Source organism: Patiria miniata, unplaced genomic scaffold, assembly GCF_015706575.1.
Source record: "Patiria miniata isolate m_02_andy unplaced genomic scaffold, ASM1570657v1 HiC_scaffold_14, whole genome shotgun sequence".
NCBI lineage: Eukaryota > Metazoa > Echinodermata > Asteroidea > Valvatida > Asterinidae > Patiria > Patiria miniata.
Genome location: NW_024037052.1, coordinates 10,160,118 through 10,180,203, shown reverse-complemented (window position 1 = coordinate 10,180,203; position 20,086 = coordinate 10,160,118). Strand labels below are relative to the sequence as shown.

General features: G+C 40.0%; 1 protein-coding gene across 1 annotated transcript; it reads right to left on the bottom strand.

Annotated features, from left to right (window-relative positions):
- Nucleotides 1-8,170: 8,170 nt before the first annotated feature.
- LOC119721748 (vegetative cell wall protein gp1-like) lies at nucleotides 8,171-13,416 on the bottom strand. The gene is made up of 2 exons (XM_038191713.1): nucleotides 13,370-13,416; nucleotides 8,171-9,398 (listed from the first exon to the last, which is right to left on the bottom strand). The coding sequence occupies exons 1-2, from the start codon at nucleotides 13,414-13,416 to the stop codon at nucleotides 8,171-8,173; spliced, it is 1,275 nt and encodes a 424-aa protein (XP_038047641.1).
- Nucleotides 13,417-20,086: the final 6,670 nt, after the last annotated feature.

Below are 20,086 nucleotides of genomic sequence, written 5' to 3'. Positions count from 1 at the left end.
CTCCTTAATTGCAGTCATCCTCAAAGAGTGATTATGAACAGCAAACTATCTACCTAATTAATATATAAATCATTTGAAGTCATTCTTCATGATACTTGAATGGCAAATTACAAAGTGCCAAGGTAACCGGGACAGAATGTCACACTTCGGACCATACATTTTATGACCCTAGAACTGCAAGTATATGCACCGTACATGTACACAGACCCATGTTAACAAGATTTTGCCTCTTTCAAGCCGCCTCTACAGACTCGTTTTGTATTAAACCTTTAAAATTTAAACTCTTCTAGGGGCCTATTTATTGAATTCCAGGTACGGTTAATCCAACTTGGAGCCCTTGCGGTTTTCCCTCCTTCGCTATTGGTAAAGCCCACATGGTATTGTGCTAGTAATGACAGCTCATTGGCTTGCATCCAGTATGCTGCAAGGATTGCATTCATCCAGCAACCTAGCAAGCCAACCAGCTGTCCATCTATACCCAACTAGCCATCGGCATCTCATACAATATTCATCCACTTCCTTCTCTTTCCAAACTAAACCTTCCCCCACAAAGATCTTTTTGATCTGTGGGAATCGTATCACACCATTCCCACTGCACTTGTTTACAATCACCACTTCCCTGTATTACTCTGTGCTTTTCTTTAGTAGATTGATTCTAGGCTTTGATGTGAGTCCAACTAGAGTTTTGAGTGTCAAAGACTCAAACTGAAGTCCCGATGACTACTCATGACTCATGTCGCTGATTAACACTCAACATGTGCAATTTAGTCTCTCGGTGGCAAAATGAGTAATTAATTTCCCTTTACTACATACTGCAGCCTTTGCAGCCTACCCAAACAAAAGTTTCCCTCACATCCGGAATTTCCTTCAGAAATTCAATCATGGTTATAATTAAGAATACTACCACATTCCCAACATGGATGTCATTGCAATCTACCCGGTAGTTGTAATTACATATTGATGAGTCTGTAAATAGCTTTTTTGGGGGGGGGGGTTCAGATGACTTGTGTCTTGATTCCTATACCGTATGTACATGGACATGGAAGTGACACGGGATGACATCAAGGTTTCACGGTAAGGACACGGTGAGAGTGCAAGTCTGTCACTCAGACAATCACTGACAAGATTATCATAAGAGTCCTCAATTTAGATGTCGAGAGATTCTCTGCAGGAAAGCATATAAAAACGACCAACAATAATTTGGTATTGTGATAAAGCTTCAAAATCTCCCCCTCTCCTCCACAAAAAGAGCATATCCTCGGGTTGTAGGCATCCACTACATTATGTGTGATATTGACTGCGTGAGTTGGAGATTGTTTGTCCTCTGCAGAGCAATTAATCAGTAAAAACACTCCCTGTTCTCCTTCACGGTCGATTGCATTCAATTAAGCCATGCATTCAAGATATATTATCATCACAATAATGACACGTCCTGGCCAGGTGTTGATACAGCCAGCTCACTGATTTCACTTATATTCACCAACGTTTTCATGACTTCCACAGGAAGCAAAAGCAATCAGCACAGTCATTTTTTTTTTTTTTTTTTTATTTCTCACTCAGCTGCGACAGATAGAGAGGAGCAAGTCCTGATGCACTGTACAAGAGAAACAAAGGCACACAACCAATCACTGGTGGTTAATATAATGAAATAGCCGTGAATACAAAAATATATTCACCACAAAAGGAAAGCCGAGATGGAAATAACTTCTTTTTTTCCCTCTCTCAGTACATGAGAGCAGAGCTAGATAGCTGCAAGCAATGACTGCGCACACTGAGCAGTTATACTAGCTATGTAATTAGAATCAGCCCTGGCCTGTACATGGCCAGGATCCTCTACAAATATCACAGTTGGCAGCAAATTATATCTATTTCACAGGCAATAACATCACGCTGAATCTGAAAAAATAGAAGTAGACAGCATAATGGGAATGAAAATTGCTTATATCTACAGGCTGAATGTAGCGAGGCAATGCAGCTGACCTGCTCTAGCTGCGTGTGTGAGATTGAGAGTACACACAGCGAGGCACCTGGCTTACTACCAAACACCAACCCCTCAATACCTATTGTCAGCCCTAAAACACACCACAGGCACAGATTACACCATTATGGGCCAACACAAAAATCACAAATTCATGCTGAAAGAAACTTGGAAATCTATATGAGAATGCAAGGCAAACAGGATGTCCTCAGATCCTATTGGCCAAACATCCCGGGGACAGAACGCAGTTGAATAAACTCATTTTGCCGAGCGCCCCCTGCGGCACAGTTTTCCCAAGTTAATGTCATTTTATCTGATGTGCAGGTATGGAGGTTGAAGCTTCTCGAAGGCAGCTAGCTGGGTCGTGCAATGTTAGACTGCTGGGTAATTTGACTGAGGTTGAAGTGTGTCTTGTAGACAGGAGCAGATCTCACTCAGCTATCTTCTTCCTTCATGTCAACAGGAAGCTGTCAATAACAAGCCGCTGACTACGCAGCTTGCTATATTAACGCCGCACTTTCTCAATAAGCCTGCAAACATACAGGCCAATGTTCATCTGTCATTGTTTTCAGTGTCTCCCCTCAGATGCCCTGTTATTCCCCTATGGATGCAGGACGCAGTCAACTATACAAAAATACCCAGTAGTGTTGTCTGTAGTGTATTGCTTGGAAAAAAATCATTTCATTGACTGCTTATTCAATGTTGAGATCACATTTCCTCAAAAATTTGTCTTGAAGTCTTTACGGCCTACATTCATATAGGCAAAAGATGAAATTTGGCCAAACAACGCCAAAAAAAACATGATCTTGCAAAATCAATTTGCAGCTGTCACTTGCAGAGTGTCAAAAAAAATTGGAACTTATACTAGTGCATAGAATTTTAATAAAAACTTGTATTTTTGTTTGTTCTCAGAACAAGAAAACTATTTGATAAACTATTGTGGATTGTGTAAATAGACGCTTTCAGCACCCACAATAATATGTTACTTGGAAACTTATGTACATGTACATGTACAAGTTTTTGTATTATACTGTACATTTCAGCATATGCAATACATACATGAGTTCAATTTCAGTTTAGGCATCATGCCTGTGCATGCACATATTCCTTACTGAGCCTACCGTTATGCAACATGGCCAGTCATTGTCTGGTGTTACCAAAAATGCTAAAAATATGTACAAATTCACCAGATATCTGAGATATTTTCTATGTCACACAAGTAAAAATAAGCATGTGAGATTGGTCTGAATATTATTTTGTCAGAAATTTGGCATTCAGTGACAAGAATTAATGCAAAATGCTTCCATGTAAGATTTCTCCATCATAGTACCTGGAAGACTTTCAAATGTCCATCAATCATGCATATCGCCCACATGAGGTCAAAATCAAGTCAAAAGAGAAAATGTGCTCATACATGTACCGGGTGAGTCAGAATGATCTGGACCGAAGTTCACCATTTTATTTGGTGGTAAATAGAGTATATAACTGAGTGTTTCACATGAATGGTTATTAACTTGTCTTCCACAGGATTTTGAATTATTTCAATTGAGTGGTTGTGGTGAAGATTTACGCCATTTTCTTTGAAGTGGCTCATTTTCCAGTCTGCACACAGAATTGGTTTTGCCTTTTTCAAATGTGTCAATAACTTCAAGTGAGTCAGTCACCATGACTAGGTTTTTATTTGATATTACACTGCTTCACATCAGTACGCAATTTCAATCAATTTGTTGAACCATGGAACCGTGTGTTTTTAGTGTGTGTTCTTTGCTAGCGCTTTTCTTCAAAATGGTACAATGGATACACATAAAACTTTCTCCAAATATGTCCCAAACATATCTCATTTGCACTTGTTTTGATAATTGTTACATATTTTAAACATTTTCTTTAATTTGGGTCCAGATGATTCTGACTCAGCCTGTACATTGTGTATTTGGTGAACAACATTACAAAATGTACAACTTCAGCACTTCCGCTCATGCCATTTACTCTCATTGCTATCTGCCAGGGATTGTTTTTGCAGCTCAACACACATACTACCTTCACTGCACATTTCATTTACACTCTGTACAGCAGGACATATGTTGTCCATGGCATTTTTCTTTCTGCAAGCCAGTCAGATGACAATGTACAGCCTCCAACACATCTGATATCAAAACACTGGCCGTCTGAAAGATTGCCATCAGATATTCAATTTACATTCAGGAGGCTGAGTTTCCAAAGACTTGTGTCCCGATGTCAGAGAAAAGTAATCAAGCAGGATGCCTGCGAGTACCAAAGCTGCATCCCTAGGGATTGCTCAGATTAATTGCAGTTTGCCGCTTGTGATAAATTTAACAACCCGTTTGAACTTTTCTGATGGTGGAGGAAATCTTGGAGTTGGAGACTATTTTCTTCCAGTGTTCAGCTAAATCAAGCAGCACAGATCTAACTGAGTATTTCTGTAAATTTGACACCCTCTTTTACTGTACAGAAATACAGAGAAAAGGCCTTTTTTTCAACAAGTCGGCACTGCGATAGTTTAACAATATGTTCTTTTGGGGCCATATGACAAATGGATTAAAATAGCAGGAAGTGAAGTCTGCTAGTACTTCATTTTTAAGTATGCTGCTAATTGCAAGCAGCTTGAACAGATATCACAATGAACAGTGCTACTATGTGTTACTACTGCCTCTGTCATTCCAACATCAAGGTTGCGTTGTGCATGTTTTTCCCCTTGCAGATTCTATTTCTGCTGTTTACCAATGATGATGGGTTCCAGAAACCAACAGACATTTGTACATACTCAAGATTTCTTTTTTCTTCAATATTTATAGAGCGGCAAGTGTACCACAGTTTGGTCCATTCATTTTGTAACAGGCTCCAAGATTCCATTAGTGCGTCCCTTTTTATTTCTATGGTTCTCATATTTTTTTTGGCTCTGAAGATGGGTTGGTCGGTTGCAAAAAATTAAAATCTGCAAAGGAAAATCAAATTGCAGTTGCACCCATAAAGATAACTAAATTTAATGATGCCAAGTGCGTATAATTATCTCTAGTTTTGTTCATTGCAATGAGTTTATCATGAGTTGATATATCACTGAATAAAATAAAATCATATTTGGAAAGATGTAGTTGATTTACATCATATGTAGACCATGGCTGTAGCGGCTGTCATGACATACAAGTAAAGGTATATAGACAACTAATATTCTAGAATTCCATCTGGTATTCATTTCTATAGCTTTTCAAATAATACAGAGCCTACTTGCTCACATTTTGTATTCATTTTTTTCCATTTATTTACGGGGTTTTTTTTTGTTAATGGGGTTCCACACAGGGTCGGCAGTAATAATGGAGGTTTTTTTTCTTGGGTCCGGAGCCCAAATTGGGTCGGTCGGAAATGAGAACCAAAGAAATAAAAAGGGACGCCTTAATCAAAAACTAACTTTCTGTTGGATAAGATACTTTAAGTGTTAGGGGATTTCTGAAAAACAAAAAAAAATCCATAAAAATGGACTATTCCAAGGATATCTTGAAAGTCAAGTGTCTTTTTTCCATCACTATGCCAGCAGCTGTTCCAGGGAATTTTAGAACAACCTCTTCAATTCAAAACGTAGTCCTTTCCAGATAATAACTCCCTTCAAGCCACTGCTCTCATATCCAAATCCCTAGATCTCCAAATTATCATCTCATATAGCCTAGCAGGGATGACATGTACAGACTTAAGATCCTGGAGTATCTTACCTTCAACAGCCAAAGAGTGAAGAGTAATGTTGTCATGGTAACGCACAGGTGCATTGATGTCAGCATGGTGATGAGACCATTTCATGCATTGCAAACAGCAGACAGATGGACATAAAACAGAGAGGGAAAAATATGACAAGAACTAGTGAGTCTAGTAGCTGGACACCCAGACTAGGCAGTGCTTAGGGGGACACGTTGGCAATTCATGTTATCCATACTCAACTTGATTGATCAATACATTAATGTAAACATTCATTTGGGATTGCTTGCAAATTAGTCCTAACAATCATGTGAATCTCATGTCAAGTTTTCGAGGAGAATTTTTTTTTTTACTGACCTAATGTGTACTAATTTAAGGAAAAATCTCACCGCCTTGAGTGTACTAGTTGCTAACCAAGGCCTCACTTCAAGAACAAACTCAGGGATGACTCAAATGAATGTTACTTCAAATTATGAACTTGTTGCCAAGTCACAAGTCATCTGCAGTTGACCACCACAATCAGAGGATATTAGTGTGGTGTCCGCATATTTACGTACAAGTTTCTGTACACACAAACTCAATGTTAGTTTGACAAGTAGCGTGTCAACAACATGCCAAAATACACACTCAACTGAAATTTAAAATGTTTGCAACCTGCTTTTGAGCATAGTACTACCTGAGTAACGTCATATCATTGTGGTAACCAAATAGTCTGTATAGGCCTCTAACATTCATAGTTATCAAATGTCTGAAGGAAAAATGTAGATGCATGTGCAATGTATTTAAGGTTTATGAAACTTTTTTTTGAAGATGACTAACAGTTTCTTATCGCCCCTCTAGTGAAAGGGACAGGCACATAACGGGTACACCAAAAATGGGACGAGAAAGAATAAGTACATGTAAGCATCTGTCCGCATTTTATTTAGTTACCTGTAAAGGTATCTTATGTTTCTCTGTGCCATATAGCATGACAGCAATACCAATCTACTCAATAACAGGTCAGTTGCTTTAAAGTGAACAAGTTGCGCTTAAGGTGCCAGGCTGTCTATTGAATGCAATACACTGACAGTTAGAGAGATACAGTTACAGTAAATTGGTTAATATTAAGTCAGTAGATAGGAGAATATGTCACCTGTAACTTTATCAGCAAAGAAATACCTAGGTGTCTAAGCAGCACGTCACACATGGGAAATAGTCCAATACTTTCACGCATTGATTTCTGCCCTCAAGAGCATTGCAGTCCATAAATACATTAGCTTGGTATATCAAATATACAAAACAGACTGGATTTATCATTCACTGTCAGCCATATCCCAACAAACACAAATAGACACGCAACTACTATATCAGCTGTTTGTTTTTTCTGAAAGCCGATATCAAGACAAACTATCAGAAAGTTTCATGAAAAACAAGGAATTACAATGTAGGTAATTGCATGGACTGTTTCTCTAACGTAACATTATATTGGAAATTTATTCTGATTGGTGGACAGATGGTTACATGGGATGTCTACCTAGCATTACATAGAGCCATTGTCTATGCAGGACATCTCTATTTTTTTTTAACACTGAGAGAACATGTACATCACAAAACTGAAATGTCCATAGCAATAGCATCTGCAGACAGCTAACATTTCTAACACTACATTTTTAAGGTCTAGAGTAGATTATTTGCAGCTATCCAAAAAGCAACTGACAAAATTATTGTTGAAAAAAACTTACTTGGTTTAAAGATAGTAATGGCACTTAAACTCCCTGTGAAATTGTTCTTTCTGGCATGCTGTCATTTTGAAGAAAACAATAGAAGAAGGCCATTTCCAAAGATGCGTCAAATGAAGCATTTCTGGAAATTTGTGTTAGTAGTTGGTTTGTAATATGGCGAAACCATGAATGGGTGCACGCAAAAGTTGATACGACGCGTACGCATGCGGCATGCAGTTGCTATTATTAGTCTTTGCTATTATTACATGTTTAGCACGGGATATTGATATAGCGGCAATCGGCTGAATGAGAACATGTCCCGGACACTGATTTCGGGGTGCAATTCAAAACATGCCTCGGCAACTTTTAAATTGAAACTGAGATCCCAGATTATGTTTTCTCGGAGTATACAGCATTTACAGAGCTAAAACTCCATTAGGTTAGTTGTTGAGCACTGTCTTCAGATTTTGAGCACTTTTGTTGCTTCAAACGAAAAAATGCACAAATGATCTACCCTACCTTTAAGCAATATCAGAAAATGTTTAAGCTTTTCACATTTCAGACGTAGAGCTATGAAAATGTCGTGTGTGATATTTCCAAATAGTTGCCTTAATTAGAAAACTCTGACTGTCACTTGTCAATTAGACTGGTTACCTATCTCACTGGCTGTCACTTGTGACTTGAACACTGGCCATGGAAGCAGCTTTACAAGCATTGCCTAACAATACCTATTCATCTATAACATGTGCATTAGCTGGCGCCACTTGTTTCTTGTACTTTCGTCATACATTTATTTGTTTGAATAAAAAGAACTAAAGCCCCACCTCCAGGGGTGGGGAGAGGTGGGGCAAGGGAGAGCCAGGGGTGAGGCAGAGGTGGGGCAGGGGAGAGGCAGAGGTGGGGCAGGGGCGAGGCAGGGGTGAGGCAGGGGTGGGGCAGGGGAGAGGCAGAGGTAAGGCAGGGGTGGGGCAGAGGTGAGGCAGGGGTGGGGCAGGGGAGAGGCAGAGGTGGGGCAGGGGAGAGGCAGAGGTAAGTCAGGGGTGGGGCAGAGGTGAGGCAGAGGTGAGGCAGGGGTGGGGCAGAGGTGGGGCAGAGGTGAGGCAGGGGTGGGGCAGAGGTGAGGCAGGGGAGAGGCAGAGGTGAGGCAGGGGAGAGGCAGAGGTGAGGCAGGGGTGAGGCAGAGGTGAGGCAGAGGAGAGGCAGAGGTGAGGCAGGGGTGGGGCAGGGGTGGGGCAGAGGTGAGGCAGGGGTGAGGCAGAGGTGAGGCAGAGGTGAGGCAGGGGAGAGGCAGAGGTGAGGCAGGGGAGAGGCAGAGGTGAGGCAGGGGAGAGGCAGAGGTGAGGCAGGGGTGGGGCAGAGGTGAGGCAGGGGAGAGGCAGAGGTGAGGCAGGGGAGAGGCAGAGGTGAGGCAGGGGTGGGGCAGAGGTGAGGCAGGGGTGGGGCAGAGGTGAGGCAGGGGTGGGGCAGGGGTGGGGCAGAGGTGAGGCAGGGGTGGGGCAGGGGTGGGGCAGAGGTGAGGCAGGGGTGAGGCAGAGGTGAGGCAGGGGAGAGGCAGAGGTGAGGCAGGGGAGAGGCAGAGGTGAGGCAGGGGAGAGGCAGAGGTGAGGCAGGGGAGAGGCAGAGGTGAGGCAGGGGTGGGGCAGAGGTGAGGCAGGGGTGGGGCAGAGGTGAGGCAGGGGAGAGGCAGAGGTGAGGCAGGGGAGAGGCAGAGGTGAGGCAGGGGAGAGGCAGAGATGAGGCAGGGGTGGGGCAGAGGTGAGGCAGGGTTGGGGCAGAGGTGAGGCAGGGGAGAGGCAGAGGTGAGGCAGGGGAGAGGCAGAGGTGAGGCAGGGGTGAGGCAGAGGTGAGGCAGAGGTAAGGCAGGGTGGGGCAGAGGTGAGGCAGGGGTGGGGCAGGGGAGAGGCAGAGGTAAGGCAGGGGTGGGGCAGAGGTGAAGCAGGGGTGGGGCAGGGGAGGAGTCAAGGATGGGGAAGGAGAGGGTTGAAGGGGAAGCGACAGGGGATTTCACCCTTGTAAAACTATAGAAGGTACAATATAGAATTAGTAGACCAAACAAATTCTGAAGTCTTAGTGCTGCTGGCATTTTGCATTAGTGCAGATTGAGAACCACTGCAGGAATGAAGTCTGAATGCACTGCCCCCAAGCATAGTGCATTTTGTCAGTTGGGCAGTGACTATCAATGTGGTCATGTAGGTTGGTTTATATAAAGCAAGCCATTAGCTACAGTACCAATCCACCTGATTGAGGCGATCAAGTGCAGTGTGTGTTTAGCCTAGTTTATCTTGTCACAATAATTCCTGCTACCTCCAGGGTCTCAGTGTTAATGCACAGTACCACAACAACCCCCACTGAAATCAATAGAACTTGCCACTCTGCCCTGGTCTTATATTACACAAATGGAACATAAGCCTCCAGGTGTTTGTTGATATATATTCCACCTCCCTACGGATATTTAAAGGAATTACTTGATTGTTTTTTAAGTCAATTGAGAAGAGAAATCTATTATGTTTATCTGTTGACAGACATTTCCCTCAACTGTCACTTCCCTGGCTACCCGGTATATCTTGTAATGTTAGTTGTTTCTCGGGATAATTCTTTACACATCTGTTTCAATTGATTCAGTTTTCGATAATATCATATTGAATGGTTTCTTGCCAATTAGTTTGAAGATGTGACTGTAGCATAATGGATTTCTCAATCATTTTATCAGAGCATAAATCCTTATTCAATCATGCAGAATATTCTTGTTCATAATCAGAATATGCTAAGTCAGCATGGATTTGAGGAAGCTGTTTAAAATGACAGGTCACCACCTGTTTCATTTATAGCAAAGAAATCAATTCATTAATTAAATCTAATTAAGAATCAACAGGTGGGATGAGTTTTAACTCTGCATTTAGCAAGACAATACATTGGCTAAATATGGTGCCTGCTGACGGCAAAGAAATGCACATCTGCCCAAACGTCATAGCTCATTGTTTAAACTCAAAGGCAATTAAATTCTGTACTCAAAGAGTTGTGGCAACTTTTGTCAAAGATTGACTAACGATGTATGTTTATTGAGTTTTGCAGATGCCTGTGTGTACACATAGCTGATGAGGCTGGGTGTGCATATCACCAAATGGAAACAGAATACCACGAGATATTACTTCAAAACAAAATACAATCCAATTGCAAAAATATGGCAAGAAAAACTTGTATAAATTCAAACCAAATAGACTGAATATTTGTAGAAATATAATGTGCTTGGTTGTTTACAGTGTCCATCAGCATCGGTGAGTTTGTTTACTTGCTATATCAAGCCTGTGTAAACCAGACTGGAGTGCTAGGTATTGAGCAAGTTTGTGAGGTGAGTTGAGTGACAGGTGTAATGGGCAACAGAGGGGAGTGTGGCAATGACCTATCCATTACAACACTTAGCACCTCATTACAACCTGTCATGGCCAATCCTGATAGACTATAAACACTTCACATTCCGCACTCACATACATATACATGTACATGCGTTCTAACTTGTGTATAGGCTCAAACCTCCATTAATACTCATTTCTATAAGCTGTTTACAGTTGAAATATCTCCACTCAACAATTACATTGTACAAGATGTACATGCCTTGCCTTAAAATGATCCTTTACAAAAATAGCATCCAGTCTACTTCACGTCTTTTGAGTGCTATATGCTACAACTTACCCATTCATAAAACTTCATACATGTACATGTATGTCCCTTTAATCTTCCTATATACTTTTGGTTTAATGTTGTCAGGTTCTGTTTTCTGTTTGTTGGTTGTTTGTTTGTTTATGTTTTTTCCAAAAATTCCAAGAACATGTTGTTTTATAAGTCACTGCTAATACTTACTTATTTGTGCAATTTTTTGTCACAGAGGATCACTTAAACCAATCGCAATGATGTCACGGTATGTGGATTCGTATCTACGAATCATTTGTATTGAACAAAAAGAGGGGATTGGTATAGACCTACACATTTTTAGTAAAAGCATGGATTCGGAAATACGAATACTTTACACAATAGCTGGGTGCGGACAACCGGGAATTTTTTTACGTTGGCTTATCTTCATGATCTACAATGTAGCTCCCACACCTATGTTCTTGTAACTCAATGGTTCTTGAGTCTGGAGTGCTGAATGGTAACACATAGCAACCGATGAAAACTGGTGTTCAATAGATGTTTTCATCGGATGACGTCAGCCCACCCGCCCGCCAACACCTATACACTTTAGACAATTTACTGCATGTAGGAACCAAAAAACTTATCACTGTGGGTAAAATGTTATTCTTTTTAACACAACATTTCACCATTAATTGACAGGATAATATCAATTCATATGCATATGAAATGTCAGAGAATTGTATTCTTTAGTCAAATTTTCCCTCGAAATATGACATACAAAGTTTTCACTAACATATTCTCCCGATATGAGATAATCACTGCAAAAACTCTGCAGTAAAAACGACTCATTTGTCTGAAATATCCATTATATGTTTCACATCAAGGGGCTGCGGACCGCCGTGATAAACAAAACCCACTCCTTATGGAAACACATCGGACTGCAAATTTCCTTTTCACGAGTAAAACTAATGAATTCATGGTTTTTCATCCTGTCTGAACTTAAACAATTTTGAATCCATGGTTTTTCATTTTCTCAGCATCACTTCTGAAAATGTTAAAAGCTAAGCTCACTTAATGTAATGATTTCTTTGAAAAAAAAATTTAAAGTAGAAATAAAAGTAAAGTAATAGGTAAAGGTCAGAAAGTTAAATGTGTGACCCAAAAAAACAACAATACATTAAAACGTAATACAAAATACCATGCAAATGAGAAAAGAAAAAAGAAAGAACAGTCTAGTTTTGAATTCAAATGTCAAGATGTTTTTAATCAAAATCACCTGTTAATTAAAGAAATTTTCTGAAGAATCCTAGATTAGTTATCAATTCATATTTTTTTTTATTTCTATCTACATTGTACATTGCACAATATTAACATCCAGATTATATTACATGTTACTTAGGTTTCGCATAAAGTGCAGACGAACTGTAAGCACTGCAATCAAGGAAGCACTCCATAAGGAAGCTGTAGTCAAGGAAGCTGCAGTCCCAGTGATTGAAGATGAATTAATTAGCACTGATCTGTGGCTAAATAGCCCCTTCAAGTGGAGATGTGACATCAACAACAGGATGTCTAAAGTAGCTTCTCAATTACACTTACTAAGGCCTCCAGATGCTGTGTCTGCATAAACAACTAGACTCTGTCTCCAGCGTACATCTGTATGTTACGTATGTAGGACAAACCACTCACATACCGCTGCATGTACTTTACTGTTTAGTTTTTTGTGAGACAGACTGGTAACACCACATTCAATCATCACTACGGAGACATCACAATGTTAAAGATTTAATGGAAGTGTGTTAATTATAGCTTTTGAAGTCACATCTGAAAAACAAATCTTTTGCCTTTGAGAGACCCTCTGACTTGTAATACTTTTAGAAACCCAATAAATCCAGTCAGTACACAGTTTTCAGCAGCTTTATTTTCTCATGGATACAGACCTGCACAATGGATATTTTCAAGAAAATTACAAAATATTTTTAAGATAAAAAATATGCATCTTTGTCATAAACAAAAAAGTGAAAAGAATTATCTGAGTAAAAAAAGTACTTTTGACCTGTATGCCATCCCTTACTTAGCGTACCAAGACGCTAAGCAATTTATTCTGTACTTTTCAGTGTAACTGTGACATTTTGTTGGGGGAGGAGTTGTTTTGTTATCAAGTCTTGTGACATGAAGCTTCTCCAGTGTGTGGATACAATGAGATTGTGTCACATTACCAAGGATAAATGACTAATAGCAGATGCAGGTCTAGATACTTCCTGTATTAGCTTCATATACAGGTGTCATGTCATTAGATATCATGTGTTTGCATCCTGTCATTATCAATCACACTGCTCTACACTGTCAAGCACACACATACCTCCGTTGATACACCACACCACAAGCCAGATACACGTCAAACCTCATTATTTTCCACTTCAAGATGATTACAACCAAAAACAATCAGCCACTTTTAAAGGAAAGTGCCCATAGATCCTTCAGGAAATCTTGAATTTCAAGTGTTTGGATAAATTCTTAACAGACATCTTAAAGCAAATAAAAACACATTTCCAAGAGTGTCAACATTCAAAATGAAATTGAGACCAAAATTATAAACTATTGGTGAAAGTGTCATAGATTAAACATAAACAGATGGTTAAGCAATTCCTTTCTCTCTGAAAATCACTTTTTTTCTTGACAAGTTTCAAGGATGAAGTAGAAATGAAGTTGATTGGCATCCTCCCTGAAACTGCCTCAAAGTGAGTTAGGAGTGGTCTTCAAGGTCTAATCAAGCAAACATGCAGTCACTATGTGAGTACACGCACAAGAATAGGAGGCAGGTTTTAACAGCCGAACAAATGACAAGACTTGTCCAATCTGAGAGTCAGCTACTTGAGGAAATCCATCTTGCTCTTCCGGTAGGGAGGTGTGTCTCCATCTTGACTAACATCTTGTCAGGATGGAGTCAAGGTGGTATACATGCACAGACCAGCACTGAAATTCAAAGCAGGGTCAGTGCAAAGCTATTTATTGACCTGTTACTAGCAAAGCACTCTTACAAATCAATGTACCATCCACTTTATCACACTTGCCTTTCTGTCCATCTCACTTTTAGCCTACAGTACGGCTGCATTAAAGTGCAGAGCAGCACGTGCTCCGGCAAATGAGCCAGGTTCCTTGGCTGAGTACTTGTAGCCTACACGCATGCCGCCTGGCTGATTTGACCCCTAACTTCCCTGTACACAAGCACTTCCTGACTTTTTAGCGGAGATCGTCTCTCCTAGGATGCACCAAATGCACTTCTAAATATAGCCAAACAAGTACTTGACAGGTGCTGGATTTCTCTGGTCGGTATTGGGGCACACACGTTGGCTAGCTAGTGTCCAGGTACTCAGGTAGTCAGTCAGCACGGCCACAGTGACCTGATAGCTGCTAGCAACTACTCAACAACACATCAACGCTGTGCCACAAGCAGCATCTTCATAAATATGCCACTCTACTGTCCTCCCTACTGCCTGCTTGGCCCACATTCACCTGCCTGACCTGATATCACACCCTTGCCTCTCCAACATCCTCAATAACAACTAAAGTTACCTACAGCTCAGACCAATAATATCTTGCATGTCACTGTCAGTGAATAGAAAATCATCTCACAGCTGCTGACTATTACCTCAAAGTTATCTAAATGTTCAAATTACAGTGACTAGGAGTTAACCAGGTATAACACTGTAGTTAACTAGTTAACCTGTGTTTAATTCATGGTACATCGGCTGGGCCTCCTCTGCAAGTTTTTTTCTACATTGTACTGTGCACTGGCACACCATGGAAACTTCAGACAACATGATAGCTGTATTGAAGAAAACCTGCGGGTGTGATTCAAGTGCAAATAGGATAATTAAATTCTTCACACATTTCACGCATCTATGGCTATTTTTTTCCTTGACTGATGAAAATTTAATTTCATCATAAACTTCATGTCTACAAATCTAGTTATTTCCACCTTGTCTGCATTCAATGCTTACTGAATCAAGCTTCAGTAATTGATGATTCACAGCAATGCCAGACACCACTTACACAGCATATTGCACTTCTGGTCATATGTAACTGAATTCAACACAACACAAACACAAAAAGATAGAAAAGATGCTTGTGGTATGGCTCTGAAAAAAATTCCTTCGTCATTATCCACACCCCCCCCCCCCCCCCCCCCGGAAAAAAGGGGGGGAAAGATGCACTGTGTTTACACATGCATTTTTAGTAAGATGTTCATGTGAAATGGCAAAAGTACCCTGGCCATGCTTTAAATGTATGTTTACCTTTAATCAACCGTAAAAAAAGAATGGAATTTACACACAAATACAGTGTCATATACATTGACACTGCCCACCAAACATGTCCATTGTGTCCAGTGTCCCTGCCCTTCCCCCCTCCCTCACCCCCAAAAGTAAGCTGGCCTGAGGTCGACCTGCGATTTGCTTGTGCCGCGATTGGACCCATGGCAAAAAGTCAAAAGTCAAGCTCAAGTCACAAAACTGAGAAATCCTTTGAGTACAGTGTACACAATGGATATCCTCAAAATTCATGACATTCTGCTTCACCTGGCATCGCTCTTAAATTATGACAAGAAATATCTAGCACTCTTGTGGCAAACACATTTCATTCCAACCATAGAGCAAGGTTCCAACCTAGCAGGATAAAGATATCTACCAGGACTGAATATGCACTGAGATATCAAATTGCATGAGAGGACCAAGGTGCAATAAATGCTGACATTGGATATGAAAGTGCTGCAGTCACCTGTGTACAGATGACTGAGGAGCCACCTCACTCACAAGTACCAACCACTCTGGGGCTATTTGCTGACATTTTTACAATATGGTGCCAAACATTTGGTGTTGAAGCATACTCAAATGTGTGCTTTTTGTACAGGCAGGCTACCTTAATGCCCACAGGATATCTACACAGTGTAACTGGGCGCTACCCCCACATGTTCATAAATAACTTACAAAAACAAGCCGGTAAACGAAGCCATTTCTGTGAGGGATTTTGCGCTCTATGCCAGGTCATTGTGTCGGTACCTAGCCCAAGTCCAGCCTTTGGCTACTTTAGGGATATTCGTGCAGCTGTATTGAGCAGCAAATCGACAACAATTAGTTCCACATGGGCTGTGATGAATTCACAGTCCACCATCGGTATTTCCCTGTCAGCACTCATCCAAATTACACACAACAATTTAGGTTCTTTACAAATTGTAAAATTATTCCAAAAAAGAAAATGTGTTGAATAGGCCTGACTAGTTTGTTTGGATAAGCCTTGAGCCATTACTAGCAAGCCACACAATAGCATCCTTAATCCATCATACACCATTCCATCATTCCACAATCCAATTATAACAGACTCTCAACGACAATTCACATATTAATCAGTCAAAGAATTCAGGGGGAAAAAGTGCACAATTGAGATGCAATCTGAGGCTCAAATATGATAGGGTATATTGAGCTGAGTATTGGAAATGTGTGAATAGTGGCCCCTTAAGCTGCTGGAGTACAAACCACTTCAGCGGTCACTGCTGTACCACATACTACACCATCCACTAGAAAACCTCAACAAACTGATTTCAAAAAAAGAAGAGTAGTGCATGCCAAAATGCACAGATGAACAGAAGGAATGAAACCAACTCTAAATGACTGCACATATTTATCTGTTGTGGCATTCATGATTTCAAAACTTCATCAGTGCTTTTACTCAAACAAATAAAGAATACTTCACAATTCAATTCTGTCAGGGAAATTTGGAGTTGATAGATCAACCTATAATAAATGGAGTTGAAAATTGAGCGCTGAATAGTTAAGAAGATTAACAAGTTCAAGTTAATGTGCAGATGTGTCATAATGCTCCAAGATATTCAATTCTTAACAGACCCAACATGAATGGGGGAGGGGACATTTCATTTACAAACAATTTAGGAATATAGCTAATAAATCTAGACAATTCATGTCAATGATGAATGGTACCGGTACATCTGGATACACATACACTTAACATGTATGTATGTCGGGTCATCAGAGTTCATCATAAATATGTGGGCACACTTGCGCAAGCTTTTTTTTGTAGTAAACATTTACCAACAGCACAACTGATGCAAGCAAACTACTTGACCAAAACACATCAAACATTTGTCCAACACTGAATCTACAATTATCCAAGCAAGGTGTGTGCCTTATCTTGGTATAACTGACACTCAAGTACTCAACTAACACTCAAGTGTTTACTCACAACACTGGCACTGATAACTGAGAATATTCAACAAACACTTGATCAATTGATAAACCATGGGTTATCCTGTCCATACAGAAACTCTACCCTACATTAACATGACTACAGCATGATTGTTCTCAAAAGAAACAATACATGATATACATGCATGTAAGTGTATGAATTGTATACATTGCGTTGGGTAACACAATATGTTATACAACATTCCAACATGACACCAGCATTTCATTCAATTGGACAATGCAATGACAAACTTTTTCTTTCAGTTCCTGTCAAATTCAATTTTTTCCCTCCTTCCTCTAGGAAGTTAATCATAACCATTTCTCACAATGTAAATTTTAAACATTGTTTCTGCCTTTCCTTTGAATTAATTCCATGTTGTTATTATTGTTGTTTATCAGTTACCATGGTTACAATAGACTACCATTGAAAAACAAATTACTACCAAATTGACTACTTATAATTAAGTTAGGAAAAGTCAGCAAACTACCTGCTGTTAAGTCACAACATCTTATGACGATTAAGGTGTATTTTAACCCAAAAACAGTTACAAATGTGCAAATTGGAGTGAGAATTATGGCTAACCTTTGTTCAACTCTCTTCACTCAGGCCTTAGCCGGTGGAGTATAGTTAAAGTAATGTCTGGTCAACTTCAGCAGCCATGGGTATTATAATATACAGCAAGGCACTAGGACTGAGAAAGTGTCATGATAGCTTTTGACCAGTGTGTGACCAGAGACTTTGCATGTTAAAATCAGCGTGCAGGCACAACCATGATACGACATGAATCAACCACTCAACCAATCCTCCTCAATGCCCTACATCATGTATACATACCCTCCTCTATTAGAGAAACACTTTATGCCAGGATTCGGGAATAAACAAGATGGTATTATTGGCATAATATTTAATCACTCCAAACCTTTCCTTTTCCCCATCAATCATGCCCAACATGTATACGTACTGGTTATGAATGAAGAATTGATTGTATTTGACAAGAGATGCAAATCCTGAATCAGGAATACAGAAGACGGTATCAGTGGCTTGTAATATTAAATACTGAAAAGTTTTTACTTTGTCAAATTTGCCATCGATCATGGACTAACATGTACTGCTCCATCATCCTGTCAAACTATGAATGAAGAAGTGTTGTCATAATAACTAGAGACGTAAGGGACAAACTTCTACTGAATACAATCCTGGTTTGCTCTTGATCAACACAGAGCCAGCAATCTCATCAGGTGTGTTAGCATTGCACTTGACCAAGTCCCACCCTGATCATACATCCTGCATACACAATCCTACCATTAACAATGCTCAGCTGCCATTCTATCTATTAGCACACTGCACCAAGTACACACTACAATCACGTTTGAACACACTCACTATGTATGTGTCTAATTCCATCCAAGCTCAGATCATTCCTTGAGGTAAATCTTAAGTCAACTCTCCACTGTAATGAGGTAGACAGGCTATTTCCCCCTTCATCAAATTCATTCATCATTTATTCATCCAATCTCCTGAGACAATATTGACATGTACATCATCACAGGAGATGAAGCACATGAGACTGGTAGTTTTATTAAAAAATAAAAAAAATTGACCAAACATAACACTTTGTTGGACTTGACATTACGGTAACTCTAACCTGCAGGTCCTTCAAATGCCACTAGAAAGTTTGCAGTATTTTGAGGATTCTATTGAAACCGCTGCTTCTTTCAGCTAAAAAAAAATGAAGAGCATACATAATAGAAAGAGAACAGATTGTTAATAATGGTCTTTACGTTAACAGTAATCCTGCCAAACTCTTCAAACTCATTGGAAGGTTTTGTATGATTCTGTAGGATTAAGGAACGTAGAGGTCAGCCAATATCACTTTACATGGTTACATGCCACTTGAAGGTCAAGTATAAAGAATGTGCCATTGGGGATGTGCCCTGTGTAGAATGTTGAAGGCTCCAGGATGTTCCCTGTCAGTATGACAAAATAATGTTATTATGAACTTCTGAACATTTCTCCGTCAAAACATTCGGACCACAATTATTAGCACAAAAACTTGCTGTTACAGATGCATGCATCTTCGACAATCAGCTTTTATGCAATGTCGCAACAATATTCAAGAAAGAAACAGCGTCAACTCATATTCCCTATTTCACTGGTAATGACTAAGAAACTTTCTAGAACAGGGTCATTCCATGCCAACTCAACAAATGGTGCACACCATCACCTCTTGGATTTTTTTCTTTTTTGGTGTACTGAAAGATACTTAGGAGAAATGCAAATTCTGAAAATTTGGGGTCTCTAGGACTTTTCGTTCTTGCGCAACAGCATTTTGAAATTTGAGGTGGGCGGGGCCAAAAGTGCGTCGCGTCACGAAATTCAATGTTTAAAGGGCCATATATTTAAAACTATACCCCCCAGACATTTCAAACTTGGTAATCTGGGCTACTTTTTGCTGTAGATTTCAAATATTTAAACAGAAAGAAAGTAGCTTGTTTCATTTTTAAGTTAGAGGGGCCCCAAAATGGCCCAAAACTCATCTGGACCAATGTTCGGGGGGGGGTGTAAGTCAAAATTGAAAATATTTTTTTCACCAAATTTTTTGCCTGTAATAGCCCCCAATTGAAACTACTTTCATGTAAAATCTTACACTTATATTAACTTCATTGAATGAGATATAGCCCTTGCAAAAAGCAAATTGTTTATTTTTACGACAACTTGACCCCCCCAAAAACCAACGTCAGACATTCTGCACCAAATTTTGCTTCACATATGTTTGAGGTTGGTCCTTAGTGAAGTCCTCTGAAAAGTTTCATGTTGG

Excerpts from the sequence above, each read along its gene's own strand:
- LOC119721748 (XM_038191713.1), bottom strand. The coding sequence starts at position 13,416 with ATGAGGTTTGACGTGTATCTGGCTTGTGGTGTGGTGTATCAACGGAG. Across the intron at positions 9,399-13,369 it reads GGTGTGGTGTATCAACGGAG|TTTTACAAGGGTGAAATCCC; the intron begins GTATGTGTGTGC and ends TACCTTCTATAG.